Raw genomic sequence first — 26,833 nt, forward strand, 5'->3', positions numbered from 1 at the left:
TTGAGTTTCATGAATTGTTTTGATTGTTTTGTGAGGTTATTTCTATTTCATATCATTAGGTTGCGAGTTATTAAAATAAAGTATTTTAAGCATCAAATAGTGTATTTTGTTTTAATTTTTTTAATTTTTTTTCTTTTATCGAATATGGTCCTCACTTATTTGATTTTTATTTTTTTTTTGAATTTTTTTAGTGAACTTGTGGATTTAGAAATTTTTAATTTGGCCCTTTATTTCAATATTTGATGGTATTTTAGGTTTTGACCATCAATATTTTGGTTTAAAATTTTTATTCTTGGTATCTTTATCAAAATTTAATTTATTTTTAATCTCATCATCGAATCCATAATCTTGGTTTTTTTCAATTTCATCACCCGGGTTTGTTGGTATTTTTTTTGTTCATTGATTTTTTTTTCTAATTTTATCTTTTATTATTTGGATTTATGGGGATTGATAACTGGTATTTTTTTTCCATTCTTTTTATATGATTGGAGGTTGTTAACTTTTTTTTTTTAAATACACTTATTTTTTAAAAAAAATCAAGTCGACCCACGATGAAATGTGGGTAAGCTATTTTTTTTTTTTCTAAATGAAGAATCTAAATAAAAAAAACAAAGTGATTTCTCCCACGTTGTATATGTCTAGCGCGTGTTTGGTAACGTAGTGCAATATATTTTTTAAAAAATATTACTTAAAAAAATATTAAAATAAATTTTTTTAGATTTTTTATTTTTAATATAAATATATCAAAATCATTAAAAAAATACCAATAAAAACACCACTGTGATATATCTTCCAGCAAAAAACATTTTTAAAACACTTTCAAACGCCTTTTTCAAATATAAAAATAAATGACACCTTAGCATAGAGTAAAAGGATGAAAAACTTACTTTTATAATTTTTATGTCCTTTTTACTTGCGTTTGGTTGATGTTTACAAGATGAGCAAGTTTCTTGAAGATTAGCATTTGACTCTGAAAGTGTTACCTTTGCGATGAGAGAGGGGTAAGGAAATTTTAAATGGGGAGAATCTTGAAGTCGTGTGTCCTTTCCATTTTTTAATTCAAAATTATTATTTTTTAATTTTTTCCATTCACTTATATTTCAGATCAAATATCCTTTAACACTAATTAAGCCGCTTAAGCACTTTTTATATATTTAATATTTTCATTAAATCTTAATTCTTTAACATTTTTTCTTCTTCAAATCTTAACTTTATACCAAACACAAGCTTAACGAGGAGCGTGCCATAAAATCAAAGGAAGAGGGAGTAGCCCTAAATCCAAACAAAATCCAACCAGATGTGAAGATGATTAATGTTGTCACCCGGATGAAGGGGGACACCCTGAAGCGCAGCAAGATCTTGCTGCATCTTCATGTGAACCTGAGATGGACCAAAAGTAAAAGAATGGGTGCCAATATTTACTTTTTAAAAATTAATTTTGATACAAGTATATTAAAATAATCTTGAAAAAATAATAATTAAAAAAATCAATATTTAATGTAACGCCTTTTGAAAACCAGATAGAAACTCTGAAGTCCGTGGAGTATTAAGACGTGCTATTGATAGAAGGAGTCTATAAAACCAGGGCAAGGAATGTTGAAAACCCACTTGCACTAGCCAAAGAAAAACTTGGAGCCGCCTTGTGAAAGGGTACCAATCAACAATCACAAACCCTCAAACGGAGAAGAAGAGGAGACCAAGTTCTGGGAGGAGGGGGCGTAGGTAGGCCCCATGTTACCTGGCGACAGCAAGCCTGTTTGACAGTGCCTCGTCCCTTGCTTTCTCTGCTCTTCTCTTATGCTGATTATTCTTTCTTTTCTTTTTTTTTTTAAGGGATTAGTGTTGTTAATGTGAAGTTCCTCCAAAACTCTTCGTCCAAACCAAGAGACAACTCAACAAGCACACAACACAACAGAATTCAGAATCCAAAGATACAAAAAACTGATGACACTGATGGAAAGAAAGTACACCAGCAAACCAAAACAAAGCCAACCCATTTCTCTACGTTTTTGACACACACAGACATAATCCTCTGCTTTGGTTTTATAAATCTCTCCTTTTTCTGGTTCTTCTTCCTGTTCTTGTTCTAGTTGTTATAGAGAATATGGACTGCTGGTCTCCTCTCACAATGGATGATGAATTTGAGAAGCTTGTAATTCGAATGAACCCTCCAAGGTGAATCTACTTTTATTTGCTTTTAATTTCATTTAATATGCGAGTTTTTGTTTGAATTGAAAAGGATGGTTGTGTTTTCTTGAAATTTTCATTTCTTGAGCTCAAAGTTCAGATTTTTTTAAGGATTTGGCATTATGAGTGTGTGATATTGTTTCTTGTCTGTGTTTAATTTTCCAGGGTTACAGTTGATAATGCCTCAAACAGGAAAGCCACTTTGATTAAGGTGTTTGATTGAATCATTTGGATGTTATTGGTTCGTTTTATGAGCTTTCGTGAGTTTAAAGTCTGTAACTTGATTTTGTTTTGTTGATAATTTTCAGGTTGATAGTGCTAATAAGCGTGGTAGTTTGTTAGAGGTGGTTCAGGTCTTGACTGATTTGAATCTTTTAATCACACGAGCTTACATTTCTTCAGATGGAGAATGGTTCATGGATGGTTAGTTTTTTTTCCTTTGCCTTTTCATTCAAGTTTGGTGGCTCTGTAAGTCAATTAATTGTTGTTGATTTCTCGTCTTAAAATGGTTCTTTTGCAGTGTTTCACGTTACAGATCAACATGGGAATAAGTTATCCGAGGATGATGTGGCTGAAAGAATTAAACAGGTAGGTCTGCTAAGCTGGCCTCCATTTTAACCAAAACTGGAAAATGAAAATCTTTACATTTATAGTTTCCATGTGAAAGTGGAATTAAAGAGACTTTAAAGCATATAACTTTGGTCCTGAGTCCTGACTTCTTTTCTAAATGTTTTATGCCCTAATGGAGCCTTAGCTCCAGCAAGTGCCTCTGTGTTTTTAGCCATTTCACTCGTCATTAAATTTTGACAAGAATCCGAGAGCAAGGCCTCATTTTTTGTGCACATTTTTAGACTATAGTACTTCTATTCTCTCTGAATTCCCATTTTTCTTTCAAAAAGGAGGTAGAAAAATTCATATAGAAGTTCAAAACTGTTGAAAACCCTTGGTTAGATATATAAATGTCATGGAAGGAACAGACAAGTCAAATTGTATAGAATTCCAGATGCAGTGAGGAAGTCACTGGGCACTTCTTTTTGTGGATCCAAGTCCTTTAAATTAATTATTCTCCTTAGTTTCGCTCAAGGAGATAATGAAAGGAGTAGGCGAGGGAGAAATGGTGGCTGTTGTTTGGTCTCTACTATGAAAGTTTTACAACAACATGTGTGGAGCCATGTAAGTCTCAAGTCATGTTCATGAATTAATTTACATGTCACAGTCACTGGGACCAAGAGGACCAAGCTTCCGATCCTTGAGACGGTCTGTGGATGTGCAAGGAGCTGCGGAGAACACAACTATTGAATTGACTGGAAGAGATCGACCAGGCTTGCTTTCAGAAATTTTTGCTGTTCTTGCTGACCTCAAATGTAATGTGGTGGCCTCAGAAATATGGACCCACAATTCAAGAATGGCGTCTGTTGTTTACATCACTGATGAGGCTACTGGATTGCCAATTGATGATCCTGATAGGCTCACTAAGATCAAACAACTTCTCCTATGTATTCTAATGGGTGATAGAGATAAACGAAGTGCCAATACAGCTGTGTCCGTGGGTTTCACTCACAAGGAGAGGAGGCTGCATCAGATGATGTATGCTGATCGTGATTATGACGTGGATGATGCAGATTGTAGCTCAGCTAGTGAACGCAACCGTTTTGTAACGGTGGAAAACTGTGTAGATAAGGGTTACACTGTTGTGAACTTGAGGTGTCCAGACCGGCCGAAGCTAATATTTGATACAGTGTGCACGTTAACTGACATGCAATATGTAGTAAATCATGCAATTATCATAGCTGAAGGACCGGAGGCTTGCCAGGTTACTCTTTATTCCTTCAAGATGCATTTAATAATTTTCTGTTCTTTTTTTTTTTGACCAAACAAATGCTTTTAAACATTGCTACGGAGGATCTCATTTGTTACTTGTAATACAGGAGTATTTTATTAGGCACGTGGATGGGTCCCCAATTACTTCCGAAGCAGAGAGGCAAAGACTAATTAATTGCTTGGAGGCTGCTATTAGGAGGAGAACTTCTGAGGTACAGATATGCTCAAGTTTGATTTTAATACTAGTTTCAAACTTGTCAACATCTCACTAGTATTTGATTTATTGAACTGTCTGGATGCAGGGCGTAAGATTGGAACTTTGTTCTGAGGATAGGGTCGGCCTTTTGTCTGACGTGACTCGCATTTTTAGGGAAAACGGTCTTTCAGTCACTCGAGCTGAGGTTACTACCAGAGGTTCCCAGGCTGTGAATGTTTTCTTCGTCACTGATTCATCAGGACATCCAGTGAAGAGTGAAACTATTGAAGCAGTTAGAAAAGAGATCGGTTTGACTATACTTAATGTGAATGATGATGCTTACTCGAAGTCTCCGCCCCAGGAACGTGGGTTATTGTCTTTAGGTAATATCTTTCGATCAAAGTCAGAGAAGTTCCTTTATCACTTGGGTCTAATAAAGTCAAATTCTTGAGCTGTTCAATGGCTAAACTAGGTTGGTCAGCCACGTAAATGTTGGATAGTTTGACTTAGTTGCACAGGTTGTTCCTTAGAGCTTCAGTTCACTTCCCTGTTGATCTTGGACGAGGCATCAAAGTTGCAGTCAAATTTGAATTTGCAAAGCTTTTTGTAAATATCTTGTTCGAGCTTCCTTGTCCCATGTGACTTTGTAAATATTGTTATGCTGGCTCCAAAACTTCATCCAAAATGCAGCGCTGAGGGTCATTCTGCGTGATGGTTTAAGCGCTACGATCAACATGATTTGCATTTTGGATCCTGATGCTATGTAAAGGCTCCTTTAGTGCAGGATGCATTGCAGATTTGATTTTATTGGATCATTGAATTTGAGAGTGGTGATTCCATCGCACAGCTGTGCATTAATTTGATTGTTTATTTCCTTTGGTCCCTCTCTTAGCATTTTTCTCATTAGCAGGTAACTCAGGAATATAGAGCAGGCGCTACAGTGTTGAAGATTATATTCCCCTAGCAACATTATGGCCTAGGCATACAAATATCTATTGGTGGGATGTTTTAGTTGTGCTTTCGCCTACCAAGAGTATACAAAATGGTGATGTGTAATGGGACAGGTAAGTTTGATAGTGGTTCAACTTCCCTGTATGTATATAGTAATGAGCCATCAAGATTGACTTTCGCTGCAATTCCGACTAAAGAAAGTGCTTAGTGCTCATGACTCGATAGAAGGTTGGTTGCGGTGGTGACATGCCTTGATTCAGGGCTTTCCTGAAGCGACACCTTCAAGTGCTTACGAGTAGGTAAGGAGCACTCCAAAAACGGTACACCCCAAACTAACCCCTCTTTTCCATGTGGAACAAGTAATGTGGGAACCCATCATCATTTCAAGGCCAATTTGCATTCCTGAATATGGCATGTTTTGATAAATCTGTGAAAAAACTTGTTCATGATTCAATTTGTCCAATGCTTTTGGTTTCTTCTGTACATCCATTTATAATTGGAGAGGGGCTGAACACGAAAGTCAGAGCACGATATAAACTAGTGTGATTAAATGCCAGTATAGATGATTGATACCATCGATTCTATACTTCTAGCTTTTGATAGAGTTTCAAGTTCGGCCCTTGAGTGGTTGGATCGTTCCACAGCGAGGAAAACTTTTAACTAGTAATTGATCAATCCTTAGATCATGCACGTGAAAGACAAATAACATAATTATGACATAGGAAAACTCTAAAATGCAGGCTCGGCGATTGGATAAGAACGGGAATCTAAAGTCTAAGATCATAACGATGCAAATAGGAGACTTTGTTAGTGACTTCGTAATCATTTCGTAATTAAGACTTTCCTATGAAAAAAGACAGCAGAAAAGTCACCGACAGAATCTCAACGGGGGAGGAAAGATGTTGCGTAATTCCACATCCTCCAGCACCTCATTGATGTGTCCCTTTCCCCTTTCTGATTTATAGTTCTTATGATTATGATAGCTGCATCAGCAACGTAAACGTGGCCGGATAAGGATCTCACAAACGTCAGCCGCCAGTACATATGGGGTCCTTCTTCTGGTGTCGTGGGACCCTGTTTCGCCTTTCGAACGGTGGCGGAAGAGGACTGGATCCTTGAACGAATAGAATAAAATGGGAGGTCTCGCAGTCGAGATACTCTTTAAATCTTCCTCGAAGCACGTAACGTAAGTTGAGAAGATGGAGTGGTAGAATTTTTGAGACAAAATCATTATGTATACTGTATCATGCATCCCATTATTATTACATTTACGATGTAAAAGACGAGTGTTGCTGGCTGCTTACTATACAGAGTATGGAGATACGTAGTCAAATTTAACATGACAACATCGAACAGCTGTTGTACCTGGCTACAAGTATGGTATTAAAATTGATTTTATTATCTTCATTGTTTAAAAGGAAGTTTTTTTTTATTTTAAATCTTGTTTAAGTTTCTTGTAAGCATAAGACATCATTTTTTCTCTCTCTATTTAAATGTTGTGTCGCATATATATATATATATATATATATATATATATATATATATATATATATATATATATATATATATATATATATATATATATATATTGACATATATAATATTTAAAGTTTTTTTTTCTCTATTTAAAATTGTTAGGAAATAATAGATCGGGCATATGTCAATATATAATATATTAGTATTATTTTTATCTAATATAAAGATAAGAAAACCGGCTTATATAATATTTCTAGAAAAATATATACAAAGTCATATTATACAATAATCAAATGTAACAAACATGAAATTTTTATTATAAAATAGAATAGCATAAAAATAAATTTATATATTTTCAATGTGTACTTCCATACACCAAAAGGTGTTTTCTATCTATTTTTTATAATATGGTCAAACATAAAAAAAAGATAATTTTCTTAGAATTGGTTTTTATATATATATAAAAGAATCCAAAAGAGTTTTGTCTCCTTAAGTTTATCAATCAACGCTACTTCTAGGCTTTTAACTACCACAAGTTTTGTGTTTTTTTTTAAAAAAAATATATTAATATTAGCAAATACAAGTTGATAGGAAAGTGTCGAGAAATACCCGACTAAATGCTTGGCTATTAATTATTTAACGACAATTATTAAAAGTTAAAACAAAACAGCAACAACAACATGATAATTATAATAATAAGAATGGTCATGAAAGTCACCCCACATGAGAGAGGCGATGCCGTCGTCGGCACAATCATAATTAACAAAATATCAGGAAGCCAATTCTTGACGTGTTAAAGATGAAAACAACGTTTGCAACTTGCGGTCATGTTATTTTACTTGACCTACCAAAACTAAACATTCGATGTCTGAATGATTTATGTGAGTTACAGTGGTGGTTTTCTAGTGGCTTCATGGAGCTTTTGAATCCTAAGGCCCTACTCGGGCATAAGTTCATCGCAAACCCAGCTGTGAACTCTGTTGCTTTTTACCCACTTCCAGTTTATTTTAGTGTTCTTGGTGGTAATTATGCCTCACTTCCAGTTTCCCGTACTGGTGCCTTTCCCCCCACTTCCTCACTTATATTACCGCATGTTTTAATAGTGCTTGGACTCCCCAGAAATCTAATACCTATTAGTAAACATACATTTGATTTTTCTTTTTCTATCACCTTTATTAATGATCGTTTTGTTATATAAAATTGAGTCCCCAAAGGGATTGTGGTGACTTGAAAATGGGCTATATGTTCCTCAGCATGAACTTCAACCTCTAATTTTTACTGTTAGGGCATCCATAATTCAGGCTGTTCTCTCTTTTGCAATTTTCGGTCATTGGCCTCTCTATTGGCTTGAAGTCAAGAAGGCATTTCTCAATGGTTTGTCTCTCACCCCTTCATGAGACCTTCTTGCTTATTTTGATGCTAGTTGGGCTTGATGCCCTAACTCGCGAAGATCAATTTTCGGTCAAGCAATTTATTTTAGTGATAATCTTGTGTTCTAGAGTTCTACAACCAACGGTATCCTGATCAAGCTGTTCATCAAAATATCAGGCTATATGACACTCAACGCTGCTAAAATCAATTGGCTTGGTCATCTTCTTTGAGACCTCAAGGTGTCTTCATCCTTGCCTTCAAGCTTTGTGATAGTCAAAGTTCTATCTTTATTGTTGTTAATCCAGTATCAAACAAGCATTCAAAACACATCGATTTGGATAGTCACTTTGTGAGAGAATTGGTGGCTTCGAAAAAACTTCAGATTCACTATGTTCCAACTAATCTCTCAATTACAGACATGTTTACCAAGAGCCTTTGTCGATCTGCTTTCATTCTTCATTCCAAGCTACGCATTTTGGGCAGGCTTTAAAGGGGAGGGTATTTCAGTTATATAGGGATCCATAGAATCCTCCTCAAATCATGTCTGTGACAACTCCTTCACTGTAGGAGATAATATCTAGTATTTGAATTAGTATTTATTTAAATATATTTTATTATATAACAGAATTACTATACCCCACAGAGAATTGAGCGGTGATTTCATAACCTTTTCACTGCTATTAACTTGGAATCACATCCCAAGTCCACTCTGAACACTCAAAATAAAAACCATCGCCATGCCATCATGATGAGCACATTTCATATACTGAAAATGATATGCTCCAACAACCATGTGATTATTTAATTTTTTTCTATCCGAGAAACAACCCTTATTGCTTAAGCTTTCTAATGAATACAAGTGAAGAAAGAAACTTTATCAGAGGTTAATTCCATACTCGTTTAACGAAAGCCCTCCAAACGGGGTAGACTACTCTCATGGTCGATGTTGAGGAGAAGGGATGGATAGAATTGATAGCATCAAGCTTCATTCATGGGAAGCTCACCACTTTCAAGGATCACCACTCTCTTTGTGGGACGGTCTCCTCTGTCTGTCTCTTGTGACTCGATCAATTTAACAATGTCCATGCCTTCCAAAACTTGACCAAAAACAACATGCCTCTGATCTAGCCATGGAGTCTGTCATTTCCCATGAACAGAAAAACAAAGCAACACGTGTCAAGCCATATAAACGTAACATAAATCTGCAAAAATTTGACCACTTGACAAAGCTTTTAACTAGATGGAATTGATCAACAAAAGCAATAAGCATTTGTAGAACATAACCTGTCTCCATTAGTGACTGCTAAAACCCACGTTAGCAGTTAGCTATAACAAATAGGTGCTACGCCAGCATGAAAATGGAACATTGTTGGTGAAATTTAGATGATATAGACCACCAGCAACCACAAACAAAAAAATGTATTCCAGTCTTCAAGACCTACATATACCATCTAAATGCGGCTATGGTCAACAAGAAGTCGTGTTAAATATAGACCAATTCCTGCTTTCTTTGTAATGGCCACTTTCCATACAGAAAAGTCTGGCAGGCAAAACCACCTGCATACTTTCCAGCAGAAAAAAGGGGGTAACCCGGAAAATACCCTGCTGAACTTTTTATCCTAATCCTCTTTTCTTTTGGGGAGGTGTTAAGTTAAACCCAATTTAACAACAATTAACAGTTATTAAACCCCCCGGCCCAAAAAAAAGAGAGCGAGAGAGAGGAAAGAAAAGAAAGACAGAATGTTAAAGTTGACTTCAGAAACAACCACCTATCCTCGTTTGTTTGGCGAAAAGTGATTTTCTGAAAATCATTTTCTAAACTTTTTAGTGTTTGTTTATCATTAGAAAACATAGTCAACAGAAAACACTTTTTAGTCAAAGAAAAATTTAGTTTAGTTTCCAGGAAAGTATTTTCCTTTTATTTTGAGTGGAAAATACTTTTCAAAAGTTGCGAAAAATTTAAAAATATCATATTAGTTGTTGATTATAATAAATTTGGTTCTCGAACTTTTGATTGCTATATATTTTGTTTTGATATTTTTTTTTCAATTTCACCCCTTAAAATTTGATTTAATTAGATTTTTATATTAAATTTGGTCCTCATTTTTATGATTGTTATTTGTTTTTCTCTTATTTTTTTAATTGAAATTTTTTATTTATCAAATTCGATCCTCATTTTTTTTATTGTTACTTATTTTATTTGAAATAATTTATAAAATTATAATTATTATTATTTTAATTTCATCATCTTTTAATTTTTTTATTTGTTAGATTTTATCTCCATTATTTTAATTATTATTTATTTTATTTGAGATAATTTATGAAATTAAATTATTTTTTTTCAATTTCATTCTCATTCAGCTTTTTATTTTGTAAGATTTCTTCCTTATTATTTTAATAAATTTGAAAAAAATATTAATAAATTATTTTCCAACTCATTTTCCATGACATAATCAAATACTGGAAAACATTTTCCAACTTATTTTTCCATGACACTATCAAATATTGAAAAATAATTCACTTTTTAGAAAATCATTTTCCAACAAACCACTTTCCAACAAACAAACTACTTTCCAACAAACAAACGAGACCTAATTCTCTTGATCACTTCTCCGGTGTACCTCAAATCAAGTAACCATGACAATTTATTTTATACCATAAACACCACCAAACCCAGCTAGTAGCAGGGACATTAGCTTCCGGACATAGCAAAGAGAGAGAGCCTAGGAAAATTTAGAAGATATAGGAATTATTTTCATTCTTTAATCTCTCTATTTGAGATTCTGCTCCGTTTATATTGAAGAAAAAAAAAACATCAAAGATTCAAAACATTCTCAACCAAATTGAAGAGACTGTAACAAGAGGATATCACGTGTTTGTCTGCCCAGCCACAAATGAGCATGCCTCTACACACATGCATGAGGAATATGTGTCTAAATAAAATGACAAATCTACCTTGACAGTGCAGATGAAAAATTGGCTTCCATTGGTGTTGGGCCCTGCATTTGCCATACTAACAATTCCTGGTCCGCTATGTGACACTGCTAAGATATGAGATTTCATAATTAGGCATGCAGTGGCACATAGATAAAATATACAACATCCAACGCCAAAATTTAAAAATGATGACCAGGCAAAATCCAGGAAAAATCAATCACTCATATGGGGAAGTTTCGGTTCAGTGACTGCTCAATCTCAGACACAAAGAGAGTGAGAGATGCAGAAGTGATCATCTGTCTTCGACCAAGGAAACATCCTTGGTGAGATTTACAGTTTACTGAGCATGGGTTTCCAAACTAGTACAATAGATACATGAGAAGTATCAACTTACACTTGAAGTTTTCATCTTTAAATGTACGGCCGTAAATGCTTTTACCTCCAGTGCCCTGCAAGTCTTTCCAAATATCAGAATACAAATCTAATTGAAAACGCTGACAATGCCCCAAGTACAAAGCTAGTTGGTAGTAGCACAGATGCACGTACAAGATATAACATGAGCTTAGAGTATCATTGCCAATGTTTCATTTCTTAACAAACACACACGGAGAAACAAGGGGAACAAAGGTATAGAAATTGAATAAAGAGCAAATTTCAAGGGTCTCATAAACTGAACAACACACCTCCTGCATTATTAAGAGAATTATTCAATAGGAACTTGAAAGATGAAAATGTTTAGGAGGTAAGAAAATAGAGGTGGAAATGAGACATTGAAGTTATCTTAGCATACCAGCTCAAAATTCTTGGTTTTTCATTGGATATTAAGCCAATTACTATTTCTAGCAAGCCAATAAAAGGAGGTGAAGATTGCCTTTAAGAATAACAAAGGGGTTAAATTTGCGTCAAGTTACAAAAACATGTTTGTTACTATTTTTTTAACCGATTCAGTTTATTTATGTTATATATATGTTATTTAGGAGTCAAATAAATGTTTTCATTAATTTTTTCTGATGTTTTATTTCGAATCTTCCTATAGTCCATATTTTGCACAAATTCATTTTGCTACTTGCGAAATCATAATCTTAGTTTTGTTTTGCTTGTTTTCAGTATCTTATTGATTCTTGATTCACTTTAGATATTTTTAGGAGAATTATTCAATAGGAACTTGAAAGATGAAAATGTTCAGGAGGTAAGAAAATAGAGATGGAAATGAGACATTGAAGTTCTCATAGCATACCAGCTCAAAATTCTTGGTTTGTCATTGAATATTAAGCCGATTACTATTTCTAGCAAAGCCAATAAAAGGAGGTGAAGATTGCCTTAAAAAATAACAAAGGCCTCTAGCACGGCAAATTAGTTGCTATCTTTGACTGCATGTATACTTACAATTTACAAAACAGGGATTCAAATCCCAGCTAACTAACAAAAGAATATATCAGAAGCCAAAAAAAAATATACTTGTTGTTGAGATGCACCCAAAAGTGTGAAGAGAGAACTCACATTTCCTTTGTCAAAGTCCCCTCCTTGAATCATGAAATCTTTGATGACACGGTGGAAAGCAGAATTTTTGTAGCCGAAGCCCTTCTCTCCTGATCAAAATACACAATTGAAACCAGATTTAAGAAAATATTCAAAGCTTTGATGTTTAGAAAAGAAATAACCGATGGATAGCATAGATCTTAAGTTCATATGACACAACCTGTGCATAAAGCACGGAAGTTCTCCACCGTTTGTGGCACGTCATCGCCAAATAACCCAATGACGACTCTCCCAACAAGTCTCCCTACCGGATTCCCAATCCCTATATCAAAATACACTTTGTTGGTCACCTTTGACTGTAACTCTGCAACCTGAAACTTTTTTTAAGAAAAAAATTCAAGACACGGGTATGCAAAACCACATACAATTCAAACTTTCTCAATCCAAAAAACTAATTCCACATCAAAAACATCACAAAACAAACTCTAATCCACATTTCACGTAGCATATCAAATTTTCTGATCCCAAATTTGTTCCTTGAACACAATGAACAGTTGCGTATATCTCTAAGTGCTCAACATAGTCGTCAGAACTCAAGAAAGTTTTAAAAAAAATAAGTTCACTAAAATCTAAAAAAATCTCACTGTCCAGGTCTCAAGCAAATAAAAAACTCTCAATCAATTGAACCGATAAAAACCACGTTATAAACTAGAAACATAGAATAATCCCAGAAAGGGGGGGGACCTGCAAAAACCCTAACCTCTGTACTAGCTCGAACGGAGCTGAGAACACGGGATTTCTTCGGAGACGAGGTTGAAAGAGAAGCAAAACGAAGCGGACCCGAGAAGAAGCAGCTCGATGAAGACGAGGAAACATTTGAAGGTAACACATTTCTAGTGGGAAACCTCACCGCATTGCACTGGGTGGATCTTACTGATTTTACCTGCAACATAGTATTTTGTGGAGTTGATAGTGAGCCCACATTTGTCTGCAAAAAAAAAAAAACACATTTTTTGTTGTTGGGTCAGAAAAATGGGGTGTGCTTGGTTACTGAGAAAATAAAAGGAAGAAGGACTACCAGGGTTGTGAAAGAAACCGCCATTGATGGGTATGTGTCTGAGAGAGAGAAGGCGTTAGGCGTGATTTTCCTTGGTTTTAGCTTATAGAAACAGATGAGAAGATGATGCGGCGATGGTTGTGAAATTACAGATATTGTGTCTGGGTTTACAAAAATGACAAGTATGTCATCTCAGAATCTCCTGGGGTAAGTTTCGAATATCCAAGGACCATAACCATACCAACCAGGGAGGCCCCATTTTTATTTTATTTAAAAAAAAAACTAGCATTGGGCAGCTAAAATTAATGGCAGCAAATCACTGGATATGATATGTTCTGTAATGCTCGATGGCTTGGATTTTTTATTTTTTTTACATTGGATGGTATATCAGCTATAAATACCAATTAGATTTTAACTTGAGAGTTTTTAATTTTTTCTCTAGAAATATTTTCAAAAAAATTAGTTTTCTTAAAAATAAATTAATAAAAAAATTCTTAGATTAATCTTTAAATAGTGTAATTTTAAAGAAAAATATTATTTAAATTGTTTTATAATTATCTCATCGTAAACCAATATCATTATTCATCAACTATGAATATTTTATTATCAATATAATTATTACTTTATTATTATTTTAATGTAATTTTATATCATAGTCATCACTTTACCTCTATAACTATTATTATTATTATCATTATTTTATTATTAAAATAACTATCATTTCATCATTATTCATACTAACCATTATTCTAAAACTATTAGACTAATAGTGGTAATATTGTTAGTATTATAAATATCATTAATTTGATTATTATATTCATCATCACTGTTGTTTTTATTATTAACATTGCAATTTTTTCTTATCTTTATCATTATTATTTAAAAATTATAATGAAAAATAATTTATTCTATAATAAAATATTTTTTGATATAGCCAAAAATAACTCATTTTTTATTAAAATATTTTCCATACTATTTTTCAATGTAAAAAAAAAACACTAAAAACAAGTCATAAAATATTTTTCAACCAATCATTGATAAAAAAAATATTTTAACTTCTCAAATAAATAAAAATATTTTTCTTAACACTATCAACTCATAATATTTGTTATTATTGTTAAAATTATTATCATCATCGTAACCATCATTTTATCATAATACCCGCCATCATCACCCCACCATTTTATTATCAATATAATTACTATTAAATTTAATCAAGATCGAGTTTTAAGTTAAATTAAAAATATATTAATATTTTAAAACTTGATTAACTCAGCTGATTTGGTGAGTTGCTAGATTTTTAGTAATTTATCAAATCTAATCAAGTTAGCATCTTGATTTTTTTAATTTTTAATTTTATATATTTTTGATTTTTTATTATTAATAATATTTTATTTATTTATTAATCCTAATATTTCTCAATTTATTTGATTATATATATAGATAGTTTTTTTAACTCACATTTAAATATTTTTTATGTACAAAAACATGAGAAAACACTTATGTATGTAATTTTTTTAATAAAAAATATATATCCATGTGCATGTCGCGAGTCAAATGACTAATTACATTCCTAAAATCCAAACCCTTCATCAATTACGAAAAGGTGAAAGTGAGCATTCTATATATATATATATATATGTTTTTCCAAATATTGCCAAACCCCCTCAAACGCTTCGACTTGCAAAAGCCCAAAGTTCTCCGTATTACCCCAAAACAACAACAGCAACCACGATAACAATTATAACTATAATTTCATCTAACCATGTCAATGACATGTGGCCAATGGTTGTTGAAGCCCTTGATATCAACTGCTAGCGCAAGATCCTCTCACTCCTCCCACTCTTATCTGTCTACAGTTTCAGTGTTCAAGCTCTTCACTAAAGAGACACCAACTCAAGTCTCTGCAGCAAGAATGGCCACCAGCAGCGGAGCTGACAACAAGAAAAACCCCGCCAAAGTCATTGATTCACACTTGCACGTTTGGGCATCTCCTGAAGAGGTAAACCCAAAATCCCAATATTGAAGACACTTATAGCCATTTCTTTCGTGTTCAATCTAAGATAATTGCTTTGCTTCTCGCCTAATGATGAATACCCACAAGCGCTACTTCTTACAAAATTCTCCGTACTGGCCTGGTTTCTAATTCCTCTTATTCTTCTTGTATATTTGGTGCGCTGTGCTTGAAGGCTGCTGGTAAATATCCTTACTTTCCAGGTCAAGAACCCAATTTACGTGGAGATTTAGATTTCTTGTTGCAGGTATATCTGTCTTTACATCAATCTACATGATTGTCTGGGTTTAAGGTTGCCTATATATTATGTTGAGATCTTTGAAATTCAAGAATGTCAGTTCAGAAATTAAGTCACTGTTTATTCTCGTATTAAATCGGTTTCTTGATCTAGTGCACACTCTGGTCATATTAAACTGATCGTGCATCAACATTTCTTCATTCGACTTGGTGAAATATGATGACTTCTTTTAACTTCTTTGATTCCATTGTGCTGCTGTAGACTAAATTCATGACGAGTCATTCCCTATCCCCGTAGTTTGTTTTTTAGTATCTTGATTTTGTTTTCGAGACCAAATCAACTCTGTAAGTAATGTAAATGAGAGAGGTTGCTGCTAACTGAAACCAATCCTTTCATATTTGCTATCTGTATATCTTGTTTGTTAGATGTTCATGTCGATAATCTTGAATTTCAAACTCAAATCAATTCGTGTAATGCATATAAAGAAAAAGTGCTCCCAACCTAAACACTTTTTTTTTTAATAACTTCCATGCACTACATACAAAGAAAAACTGCTCCGAACCTAAACACTTTTTTTTTAATAACTTTCATGTAATAACTGGATAACTCGTGCTGTTCTGATTTGCTCCGCTACAGTCCTTGGAAGAAGCAGGTGTAGATGGTGCACTCATTGTACAGCCCATTAATCATAAGTTTGACCATTCTCTAGTGACAAGGTTTGTTGAAGTTGTATATATTCAGTGTTTATAGTTAGTTAATCAGGATGTCATATATTGCATTTGTACATGAACTGGCATACTGGTAGAAAGCCTCACAAAAATGTATGGATCATCCACTGTAATTAATACAGTGATCAGCATATAAACAATACAGTGTTTCTGAAACCCCTTGATGCTCACATGCGAGATACAGAAAGACAGAGTTCAGTAGCCTGGGGTTTTGCAATGTTTGATACGTTATTCTGCTCATATGATTTTGGTTAAAGAAATGGCATTTTGATATTTATTATACCCTCTCCAAAAAAAAAAATCTGGTGGTTCACATAGCATGGGAGCATGATCCTTAAAGACGAGGACAATAGATGATACTTTACTCTAAAAACAAATTTCATTGGCTGTATGTACTTCTCCAAAAGTGCTATAAGCTATTGTTTAATGACAGAATTTTCCTTGGCCAGTGTCCTGAAGAAGTATCCAAACAAGTTTGTTGGTTGCTGCCTTGCAAATCCTGCAGAAGATGGAAGTGGACTCAAGCATCTCGAAGAACTTATTTTGAAGGTGTATTCCTGTTATTTCATAGCCATAACATTGCCTTTGACAGATCATTCTGACATTTTCTCTGGTGTCTATTCATGCTAGGATGGTTATCGTGCTGTTCGCTTTAACCCATATCTGTGGCCATCAGGAGAGAAGGTAAAATTCTTGCTTGTGGTTACCTGAAACTGTCAAGTTTCTAATACATTTGTAGCTCAATAAGTTAAGGCAGGAGGAGAAGATTTTTCTGTGGCTGCTTTCTCTTGCTTTGGACTGATAGCTACGTTTTGAACTTATTGTTTGTCTTCATTACAGGAAACACAGAAACAAGTGGACTGTTTAACTTCTGTAGTTGTACCCTTCTAAAAATGTTGTACATTTGTGGGATATGAATCTGCTTTTCTGAGCTAATGTGGGTTAAGAAGGAAAATCTTCAATAGCAATTGAATACACTGTTAAGAGATGGGGCTTGAACTTCCATGAGAGTTATCAATAATTTTTTTTATTTCTGGGCATTAGATTAAAATAGAGAAGTGCTGGGGTTGGGTTGATCTAGGTCTTTGAAACTCATAAACTACACGATTAAGATGCAATGTAAACTCCCATTTGAAATTTGTAACAAACATCAAAACTTAATTCCCTGACATTTGCAGTGCACTGAGATAATTACCAAGAAAGTTGTATTCATCGAAGTTGGTAAATTATGCAGATGACAAATGACATTGGAAAGGCGCTGTTTTCCAAAGCAGGAGAACTTGGTGTACCAGTTGGTTTCATGTGCATGAAGGTATAACCATTCTTATCCAATTTTCCACTAAAGCCAAAAGCTCAAAAGAACTAACAGAACCCTATTTCTTGTCATGTAAAATTTACTTCCAAGCGCACTGCAATATTTGCCCGAATGTTTGGGATATAGCATTTACAAGGTAAAATCTTTTCAGGGTCTCAATCTTCATATTTCAGAAATTCAGGAATTATGCACAGAGTTTCCTTCCACAGTTGTATTGCTTGATCATTTGAGTTTTTGCAAGCCACCAACGTAAGCTGTCTCTTAACTTCTCTTGATTTGATGAAGCTTTTCAATCTTTATCCGGGTGGAAGACATATTAGCTGTTTTTGTGCATGTTATCGTGCAGAAATGATGAAGAAAATTTTGCCTTCTCTGAGCTTCTGAAGCTATCAAAATTCCCTGAGGTATGGTTTCGATGCTTGCTTGATTTGCATTTATGACTGATGCTGCCATTTGGTGAATCCATTTATGAATGATGCTGCCATTTGGTCAATCCAAGGCTGCCTAAATTTTAATCAAAACCCGAACAGTGGTAGACAGCCTCCACTTTCTTTCCTTTTGTTTTCGAGTCTTTTTAGGAAACGACAATAATCATAAATGGCATGAAACTAAAACAAGTAGATTTTACTTCCTATTAGATTTCCCTTTTAGATTTCTCAAGCTCTATGTAAGGTGTCTTATAATTTCTCATTAAATATACTTTCCTTTTTGCGGACATCTTTTTTTGTGTCTCCCCTCATGAGGTTAGACATAAAGCTTCCGAGATGATCAAAACATTTCAATCGAATTTGAAGTCAATTTCAATTATTAGTTACACTGTTAAATGCCTTGTTCTGAACCTTTTCATCTATTTAATTACTTTTCCTACATGTAGCATCCAAATCATCCAGTTGATGACACAGATTCTTCATTTGTTCCACTATGAAATTCTATTCCCTCTCCTTATATGGCATTCAGATCATCCAGGTGACTCCACTGATTCTTTATCTGTAAAATGAAATTTTATACGAGCAGGTGTATATTAAATTCAGTGCCCTGTTCAGGGTGTCAAGAATGCCATTCCCATACCACGATCTGGCCCCCCTCCTCTCCCAAGTTGTTTCGAGCTTTGGCGCAAGCCGAGTCATGTGGGGCAGGTAACTGCTTTATCTATCATCTTTCCTATCACCCTAGAGATTAAAAAGAGGCATGCACAGAAACATCAATGGCTATTCTTGACATTTTCTTTTCGCTCCAGCGATTTTCCCTATATTGTTCCTGAATGTGGTTACAAAGGTGGAAAAGAAGCCGTACTATCCGTCGCCAATCAAGTACCTTTGTCATCATCCGAGTTAGAGTGGATAATGGGTAAAACAGTGATGCAACTCTTCCAAGGTCAATGGGTTCCATGAGCTTGTACAAAAAAGATTACCCCCGCCATGCAGATCACAACAGAAGATGGTTAATTGCAAGGGGGAAAAATGGGGGATGTTTCTCGCAGCCTTCCACACGCCCATGCCTGATCACAAGCCTCCATATTTTCAGAGACTTTAAGATGCTATTGGATGGTATGGGCTGAACGTATCAAAACTTACCGATCCATCCCGTCCTTTCAATTTTTATTTTTTTTGTTCCTTTTGCTAGTTTATTTAAATCGTATGAAAGGTAACCAGTTCTCCATGAAAGGATGAGATATGCAATATGAAACTCACTAGGGAAAAAGACTTTCGGTCAATGGAATTATTCAATCAGTTGCGCTAGAGCTGGACTAAAACTTACAGAAAGCGTAGGATCGCAAAACACATTAACAAACATTAAAAAAAAAAAAAAAACCTATGCATGTTCCGATTTACAATTTCTTGGGTGTTGATTCCAAACAATCCAGTAACCCAGCAGCATTCCTCTTCTTCTTCCTTCTCCTCAACTGGTCACATATGTAAGCCCTCTCCAGTTGCTCAACCCTCTGCGATAGCGAGCTCAACAACCTTGTTTGCATCTCATTCCTCTCAAACAACTCAGCCATCAATCCCATCATTCTCTCATTATCCTCCATCATCCTCTCCAGTAACTCTTTGCCCCTTCTCCTCGTACTCTCATCATTGCTTTTCACTTCTCCTTCATCCCCTTTCTTCTCAATTTCCACCGCACCAGAATGTTCTTCTTCATCATCATCTCCCTCCATCAAACTCGCAGAGGAATCCGATTGACTTTCCATCTGACTCGTTCCCATACAATCACCATCTTTATCAACTTGTTTTTCCAAATCTCTATGTTCTCCTTGGCAAGCCGTCTCAACATTCTCCGCCTCTTTCAATTCCACAGTTTCATTAACCACTTCCAGCACCCTCTCTGGTTCACAATAATCACTCATCAAAGTCGGCACATCACCATCACATACCACTTTCCTCTCACCTTCACTAGCCATGTCAACATTCTCCACAGTTCCATTAAACTCTTCCCGGGCCTCTCTTGAGTCAGCAAGCACAGAAACAACAGCCTCAGACTCAGCAGCACCATTCTGCAATTCATCAGCAGCATTCGCAACACTGCCATCTTCTTCCACTCCTCCTCCCGTTTCATCCACACCTTTCTCTCCAGCTGACACAACAGAATCATCAGCATTAGCAGCAGCAGCAGCAGCAGCAGCCATAGAATCAACAGTCTCCTGCAACGCAATTGCCTTTTTAATAACCGCCCCCCTACAATCCCCGACACCAGAATCCACTCCTAGCACCGAATCACAATAATCACTCATCAATGTCGGCACTTCACCATCACATTCCACGTTCCTATCACCTTCACTAGCCATGTCAACATTCTCCAAAGCTCCATTAAACTCTTCCCGGGCCTCTCTTGAGTCAGCAAGAATAGAAACAACAGCCTCAGACTCAGCAGCACCATTCTGCAATTCATCAGCAGCATTCGCAACACTGCCATCTTCTTCCACTCCTCCTCCCGTTTCATCCACACCTTTCTCTCCAGCTGACACAACAGAATCATCAGTATCATCACCATTTGCAGCTGCAGCAGCAGCAGCGATAGAATCAACAGTCTCCTGCAACGCAATCGCCTTTTTAATAACCGCCTTCCTACAATCCCTAACACCAGAATCCACTCCTCGCACCGAATCCAACTTCAACAACAAACTCATTAGCATCTCATTAATCTTCAACTTCTCCTTCTGATCTCTTCTCATTAATTCAACAGTCTCCTTCATCAAAATCCTCTTCTCAATCTCATCCACTTGTCTCTTTGTCGCCAAAATCTTCTTCATGCTTTTCCTCACCAGGAAGCCTCTAAACACCTTCTGGATCTTGATTGCAGATTCGGATCTGCTCCGCTCCGACCCGATGTAGCGGACTGGGATTGAAACCACTTTCTTTGGAAGGACCGGCGTCGTTCTGTGATGAACTGGAATTTGAGGGGAAGAGGAAGGGTAGTTACGGTGAATCCTGTAGAATGGAGTATCCATAACTGAAATCGGATCTTGTTGGGTTGCAAATTGAGGTTTTGTGTCTTCCTTTTCTTCTTGCTTTTAGTATGTGAAGATACTTTGTGAAGGCTACATGGTGTGATATTTATAGAGAAGGATTTTTCATTCGTTCCATTCCGGAGGGGACTGGCAAGTTCCAGAAGGTTGTCCTCCGAGTTCTAGTTCTAGAAAACAGTCGAATGTTCTATTTGCGCGCGCGTCCAGTGAAATAGACTCTGACGTGTCGCGTGACGATTGCTTGCTTATTTCCTTTCTTTCTTGATCCGTCGTCGGTTGCGTGTTTTTGCGAAATTGAGTATGTAACCCTTTTCTATTTTATTTTTTACTCTGATGCACCAATTTCTTTCGATTTTGCCAATCAAGTACTTTCCTCAATTCTAATTTTCCAATATAGTTTTTATAGTAGAAGTGCCTCCAAAATGATATTATATTTAATTAATAAAAATATTTTAAATTAATAAATGAAAACATCAGCATCCCATCACTTAAAATTAAGATTTCACTTAAATGTAAAGCCAACTTTAGCTCATTTCTTTTATTTTCTTTTTTGCTAAAAAAAAGATTGCAAAGATAGAAAGGTAAACATCTAGCGAAACTACCGTCAACCTCATTAAATCAAAGCAAAGCTATGTATTAATGTTTGTTTTTATGGTAAAATTATAAATTTAATTTTTTTTTATTTTTTAAATTTAATTTTTTATGTTTTTATATGATGTGCTAATATTAAAAATAAATATTAAAAACAAAAAATATTAATTTAATATATTTTTAAATAAAAAATAATTTAAAAATCAATTACTACCGTACCAACCAACACTACCTTAATCCCTACAAATTCAATATTTTTTTAAATGGCGATTTGGGGAAAGCTGATTTTCTGTCCAAGACTCGTCTTCCTCGTTACATGTGAATTCCTTTGGCAAGCACAGCTGTGGTGTCATCTGGGTTGCAAATATTAGAGGAAAGTTTTGGATTGTTATCCCTGTGCTGTGCTTTTAAGTTGAACAGCATCCTTTTCAGGAAGAACTGCAAACATGGATCGGAACCTTCAGAGAAAACAATTAGAGGACATCAATTCATTCTGTTGGGTGTGCTAATATCAGCCCTCTTCAGAAGTTTGCCAGGAGCTTCCTCTGCCGCTAACATAACTTCCCTATTTTACAGCAATTTGCAATCAACAATTTCCCTAAGATACTGCAGTAGGAAGTAGCTCATCCACATTCAAATTCCTTCATAATCCATTTGCCGTTGCACATTAAGAAGACAATACTCTCGCACCTCATGTTACAAGGCCTGAAATGCTACAGGTAAAACAAATATCAAACCTCGTGAGCTTTATATATATATAAAGGGGATGGCTGGCTGCCGGTTGGGCCATGCCCAAACAGCAAGCAATGGCATGCAGTCTGGGTCAAGGCCTAATAGCAGGGTATCCTTCAAGGCCCTAAACAACAAATCAGGCCTAGTCCCAGTCATTCTAAGACTGAATCCAATGTGCAAATTCTCATGAAGTTTTGTGAATGACAGTATCTTAACTTATGCTTATTAATGAATTATCGGCGCGGCATTACTTTTCTCACCAGGAACTACATTCCCAACCTTTTTTCTAAGATAGCATCTCTTTCACATTAATCACCTTTGAGATGCCATGCCAGCTGCTTTACCAATAACATAGCCAAGCACAAACAGAAGCAAATAACAAGATTTGTTACAAGTTAAAATTCTAAAAAACCAAGAACACCATGACTATAAAAAAAAAAAACACTTAAAATATTTAATTTTTATTTATCTAAGTCTTATTTTTCAAAAATTTATTATAATCCTTTATAAAAAAATAAAAAACCCTTCGAATAGAAAATTTAGAAAAGTCTAATAATGCCAACATGGAAGAAAAAATAAAAAACAATAAAATTAACTAAAAAAATATTTATTTTTTTTTGAAAAATCCATTATTAAAGAGTTTTTTTCCCTTCATTACTCTACTCTTATAAAGAAAGTTACTGTGAACAAGACATATAAATGTCTTGGATGACCAGTTAAACGAAAGAACAAGTTCATTCAATAACACCACTTGGAACAGAAATCGAGGGGAGGCAACTCAAGGCCATTCCGGGGAACTCGAGGCTCCACCATCATATTATGCAAAATAGACAACACAACCATATATATTTTTCTCTCTCCCAAGCTCTCATTTTTCTTGGGGCTATTCTTTCCTTTTCTCTTATAATTTACTGACTTAAACATGAAAAAATCGAACTTGTTATTGCATGAGAGCGTGGAACAACCCGGTCCGAGCACTTCAGCCAATCTTCACGACTTCATCAAGACTATCGAGCCAAGTATATATATCGAACAAATGCCGCGCTTCATTTGAGAATAGTTCCGAAGGAAAAGAGGAAAAATTAAACAGAAGGAATGTGCTGCAATTGTTGGTGGCAACACAGAATAGTTGACAGTTGTTTATAATTCAGATTTTAGATAAACCTCAAAAACCCTAAATGGGAAGTGATAAAAGCATTTATATATGGTCAATCAAAAGCATGCACTATGTAGAGGTTCGAGCAACTTCTTTAAAATTTAAGGCACTGAGAACATGAGATGAAGAGCTATAGTACTGTTGCAAGAACTTCAAGGCTAATTTGATACCAGTCATGAACTGGAACCATGGACCATGAGATGGGATGGATCACAGTAATGTCAGCTTACCGAATCATGAGAACAAAGATTAATGAGATTCAATTGTCTGCAAAAGCAATAAGAAAACAAATAGTTGTAGTTTTGCAGAAGCTAAATCTCTAATTGTAAGTTAAACAAGAGAGAGCATGGAAGGGAGAGATGATCAGCAAGGTAGATGAGGAGGGAAAAGAGCGACTGATCTAACTTGGATTCCATTTGGGACTGCAGCACAGCCCTAATTAGCTTTAACAGTCCACCCTTTTCTCTACTTCAAGGGATCCTATTTCATTATCCCGCATCACTGCTTTTGCATCATTATGGTTGGCATTCTGTAGGATCACTTGTTTACTTTGCGTGAACTCCCGGTTCTTTTTTTATCAAAGAAGCAAGGTACATCTCATCAACTGCAACCAGAATATTTCCACATAAACTTGCAGCTACTATTATCCCAAGGACCAGGGAGAACTCTGACATTAGTGTAAATATTTGATACAACTTGCTAAAAGAACGAGCTTGGAAATATATAGTTGTTTTATTCAAATTGAAGTATGGTTTAACATCGAAGAGTCTTGTCACACTGCTAACAACTGCTATTTTTTTGGCAAATTCCAGAGTCCATCTACATTTCCAAAACAAAAATGTTTCGAGACTTGAACAAATAGCAAATTAAAATGTAACAATAATATGTATGTTTGTGTATGCGGCTCAAAAGAAAACATGACACTCAAAGGCGTATGAAGCATAATTTTGATCGTAGCCACTAGCAATGACAAGTTCTGACGTTGCTTATTATCCAAGTAGCTGTATAACGCGAACTTCGCTTTGAGTTGAATAGAAAAATATTTAAGAAAAAAAATTATGTATAGTCAGTAGCATTTTAAAAATTATAAAAAAATGAATTATAAAAAAAAAATTATCAACTTATATTATAATCAATCAAACATTAAAGAATAAAGTAAAAAATCTAATCACAAAAAAAAATTAAAAGCAAAAAAAAAAAGTGTGAGCCCATCTATATTAACCCATCAAACACATGGACCAGGTTATGATATCAAAATAACTCTATAAAAAAAAGAAACCATAAAATGTATTTAAAAAAAAAAAAACAATGTTGAGTAATGAGATAAAAAATCAATTAAAAATCAAACGATGTGAACCCATGATCTAAGCCATTTAATTGAAAGTATCAAATTCAAAAAAACTATGAAACCTAGATTTTAACAAATTAAATGTCAAGTGTTGAATTCAGTGTTTTAAAACCCGGCCCGGTCTGGCGGGTTGACCTGGGACCCGGCTGATCCGGGGCAGGAACCGGGCCGGGTTGATGAAAAAATAGGATGAGCCATGACCCGACGTGACCCGGCCGACCCGGTAAAACCCGGTCAAAAACCCTGTTGCAACCCGTTGACTTTTATTTAAATAGGAATTGTCTTTACTAAAACGAAGCCGTTTTGAATTTTTTTAAAATAGGAATTGACCCGGCCGACCTGGCTAACCCAGTAAAAACCTGGTGATCCGGTCAAAACTCGAAACCTGGGCCTTAGACCGGGCCGGGTTTAAAAATTGTGGTTGAATTGATAAAAAAAAATCAATTATGAAAAAAAAACTTAAAATTAAAAAATAATAATTAAAATAACAAAGATCAATTTTAAAGATAAAAACAAGTAACAATATGAATAATTTTGAATTAAAAAATTAAATTAAAAAAATCAATTTTTCAAAAGAATTAAAGAAGAAGCCACCAAAAGAATGATGACTCAGTCCAAAACAATAAAAATTTTCAAATTTTAATTAAAAGATGAAGTTGAAAAAAGTTGAAAATTCATAAGAAAAAATGAAGATAAAAAAATTGAGATAAAATTTGAAAAATCAAAAAATAAAAATTTTAGATTGAAAAATGAATTCTTTAAAAAAAAATTACAAAAGAGTTAAGAATACAAATAAAAAATTTCAAAAAAATAAGTATCGATACTCAAATATTTATTTGCGGAAGAAAAGGACTGTCTTGAAATTTTTAATATCAAGCATGAATTTTGAGAGAGGAAAAAGAAAAATAAAAGGCTTCAATAAAAATCCGTACATTATAGCTTAACATGTGTCGCTTGTGGAGTAAAAGAACGCTGTAGGCGATCGACAGGTCCTGAGCTTAGTTTCTTGGGCTGGTTTCATAAAAGTCATAAACATCGACCCACTACTATAATCCGCCATGTCTATATTTTTTGGTAAATGGTTTATGATTTCGATTGTATATATTAACACAAATACTTGTACTTGAGTGGGAAATCACGGGCACTCGACTTTTAACAAGATCATAAAGTAGGATCAACACCTCACTTCCTATAGCACCTCACTTGCTCCCTCCAGATGAAGAATAAAATTTATAAGAACATTTGAAATTGCAGGGAGCTGAAACCCAATTTTATTTCCACAGTGATTTGAACTCGAACTGCCAAGCAGCTCAGAGATTGATGCCTTGTAATATTCAACATGTCGAAGTTATGAGCTCCCCGGTTTCAACAAAAAGTTTATGATTACAGCTATTCGTAAGGCCCAAGACGTGGGTAAGCCCTCATCAAAATCCACAGTTGAATCAGTTAAGCAGGCCTGCAAGCCCAATTTGTCAACAGCGTGGCCCTGCTTCAGCAAAGCAAGTCACCTATACAAATTAAAATAAATAAAAGAAACTTAATTCCGATTTTTTTAAAATAAAAACCAGACTCCCGGAGTCCATCGTGACGATCATGGCATTTTGGATTATCGTCACCGAGTTGCTGCTACTGCTCTTCGTCTCCCTTTCTCTCGCACTCTGTGCTTGTGCTCCTGCCCCCTGCTTCCCTCTTATAGTTTTGACTTCCGATAATTGCTTCGATTTTTAAGGCTTCGATCGCGCCGCTTTGCAGATGTTTTAGGGTTAA

General features: G+C 35.0%; 4 protein-coding genes across 5 annotated transcripts; 2 read left to right on the forward strand and 2 right to left on the reverse strand.

Moving 5' to 3' along the window:
• Nucleotides 1–1,508: 1,508 nt before the first annotated feature.
• LOC105123048 (uncharacterized) lies at nucleotides 1,509–5,082 on the forward strand. Of its 2 annotated transcripts, XM_011022510.1 has the most exons (8): nucleotides 1,509–1,722; nucleotides 1,834–2,175; nucleotides 2,353–2,398; nucleotides 2,496–2,610; nucleotides 2,708–2,775; nucleotides 3,404–4,000; nucleotides 4,116–4,220; nucleotides 4,311–5,082. In XM_011022510.1, exons 2-8 carry the CDS (start codon nucleotides 2,105–2,107, stop codon nucleotides 4,653–4,655), a joined length of 1,347 nt encoding a protein of 448 aa, XP_011020812.1. In that variant the 5' UTR covers nucleotides 1,509–1,722; nucleotides 1,834–2,104; the 3' UTR covers nucleotides 4,656–5,082. The 2 variants fall into 2 exon arrangements, with proteins under 2 accessions (XP_011020812.1, XP_011020811.1); XM_011022509.1 differs by having other exon boundaries at nucleotides 1,509–2,175.
• Nucleotides 5,083–8,766: 3,684 nt separating this feature from the next.
• LOC105123049 (peptidyl-prolyl cis-trans isomerase CYP20-2, chloroplastic-like) lies at nucleotides 8,767–13,606 on the reverse strand. The gene is made up of 7 exons (XM_011022511.1): nucleotides 13,497–13,606; nucleotides 13,179–13,406; nucleotides 12,639–12,789; nucleotides 12,440–12,528; nucleotides 11,334–11,388; nucleotides 10,958–11,043; nucleotides 8,767–9,139 (listed from the first exon to the last, which is right to left on the reverse strand). Exons 1-7 carry the CDS (start codon nucleotides 13,518–13,520, stop codon nucleotides 8,981–8,983), a joined length of 792 nt encoding a protein of 263 aa, XP_011020813.1. The 5' UTR covers nucleotides 13,521–13,606; the 3' UTR covers nucleotides 8,767–8,980.
• A 1,523-nt stretch (nucleotides 13,607–15,129) lies between these two features.
• LOC105123050 (catalytic/ hydrolase) lies at nucleotides 15,130–19,392 on the forward strand. The gene is made up of 10 exons (XM_011022512.1): nucleotides 15,130–15,477; nucleotides 15,665–15,736; nucleotides 16,364–16,443; nucleotides 16,905–17,004; nucleotides 17,086–17,139; nucleotides 17,690–17,767; nucleotides 17,922–18,019; nucleotides 18,117–18,174; nucleotides 18,785–18,906; nucleotides 19,008–19,392. The coding sequence occupies exons 1-10, from the start codon at nucleotides 15,241–15,243 to the stop codon at nucleotides 19,159–19,161; spliced, it is 1,053 nt and encodes a 350-aa protein (XP_011020814.1). The 5' UTR covers nucleotides 15,130–15,240; the 3' UTR covers nucleotides 19,162–19,392.
• A 206-nt stretch (nucleotides 19,393–19,598) lies between these two features.
• Nucleotides 19,599–21,221, reverse strand: LOC105123173 (uncharacterized). Its single transcript, XM_011022683.1, has one exon. The coding sequence runs from the start codon at nucleotides 21,219–21,221 to the stop codon at nucleotides 19,599–19,601; it is 1,623 nt and encodes a 540-aa protein (XP_011020985.1).
• Between the last annotated feature and the right edge of the window lie 5,612 nt (nucleotides 21,222–26,833).

Source organism: Populus euphratica, unplaced genomic scaffold (assembly GCF_000495115.2).
Source record: "Populus euphratica unplaced genomic scaffold, PopEup_1.0 scaffold8.1, whole genome shotgun sequence".
NCBI lineage: Eukaryota > Viridiplantae > Streptophyta > Magnoliopsida > Malpighiales > Salicaceae > Populus > Populus euphratica.

What these genes read in the sequence shown, in the direction of transcription:
- LOC105123049 (XM_011022511.1), bottom strand. Translation starts at nt 13,520, where the DNA reads ATGGCGGTTTCTTTCACAACCCTG. An exon ending in CTTCCGTGCTTTATGCACAG is followed by an intron (nt 12,529 to 12,638) that starts GTTGTGTCATAT and finishes TATTTTGATCAG; the next exon opens with GAGAGAAGGGCTTCGGCTAC. An exon ending in TTTTCATCTGCACTGTCAAG is followed by an intron (nt 9,140 to 10,957) that starts GTAGATTTGTCA and finishes GGGAAATGACAG; the next exon opens with ACTCCATGGCTAGATCAGAG.
- LOC105123048 (XM_011022509.1), top strand. Translation starts at nt 2,105, where the DNA reads ATGGACTGCTGGTCTCCTCTCACAATGGATGATGAATTTGAGAAGCTT. An exon ending in TGGCTGAAAGAATTAAACAG is followed by an intron (nt 2,776 to 3,403) that starts GTAGGTCTGCTA and finishes TACATGTCACAG; the next exon opens with TCACTGGGACCAAGAGGACC. An exon ending in TTAGGAGGAGAACTTCTGAG is followed by an intron (nt 4,221 to 4,310) that starts GTACAGATATGC and finishes GTCTGGATGCAG; the next exon opens with GGCGTAAGATTGGAACTTTG.
- LOC105123173 (XM_011022683.1), bottom strand. Translation starts at nt 21,221, where the DNA reads ATGGATACTCCATTCTACAGGATTCACCGTAACTACCCTTCCTCTTCC.
- LOC105123050 (XM_011022512.1), top strand. Translation starts at nt 15,241, where the DNA reads ATGTCAATGACATGTGGCCAATGGTTGTTGAAGCCCTTGATATCAACT. An exon ending in TGTGGCCATCAGGAGAGAAG is followed by an intron (nt 17,140 to 17,689) that starts GTAAAATTCTTG and finishes TAAATTATGCAG; the next exon opens with ATGACAAATGACATTGGAAA. An exon ending in TTGGTTTCATGTGCATGAAG is followed by an intron (nt 17,768 to 17,921) that starts GTATAACCATTC and finishes AAATCTTTTCAG; the next exon opens with GGTCTCAATCTTCATATTTC.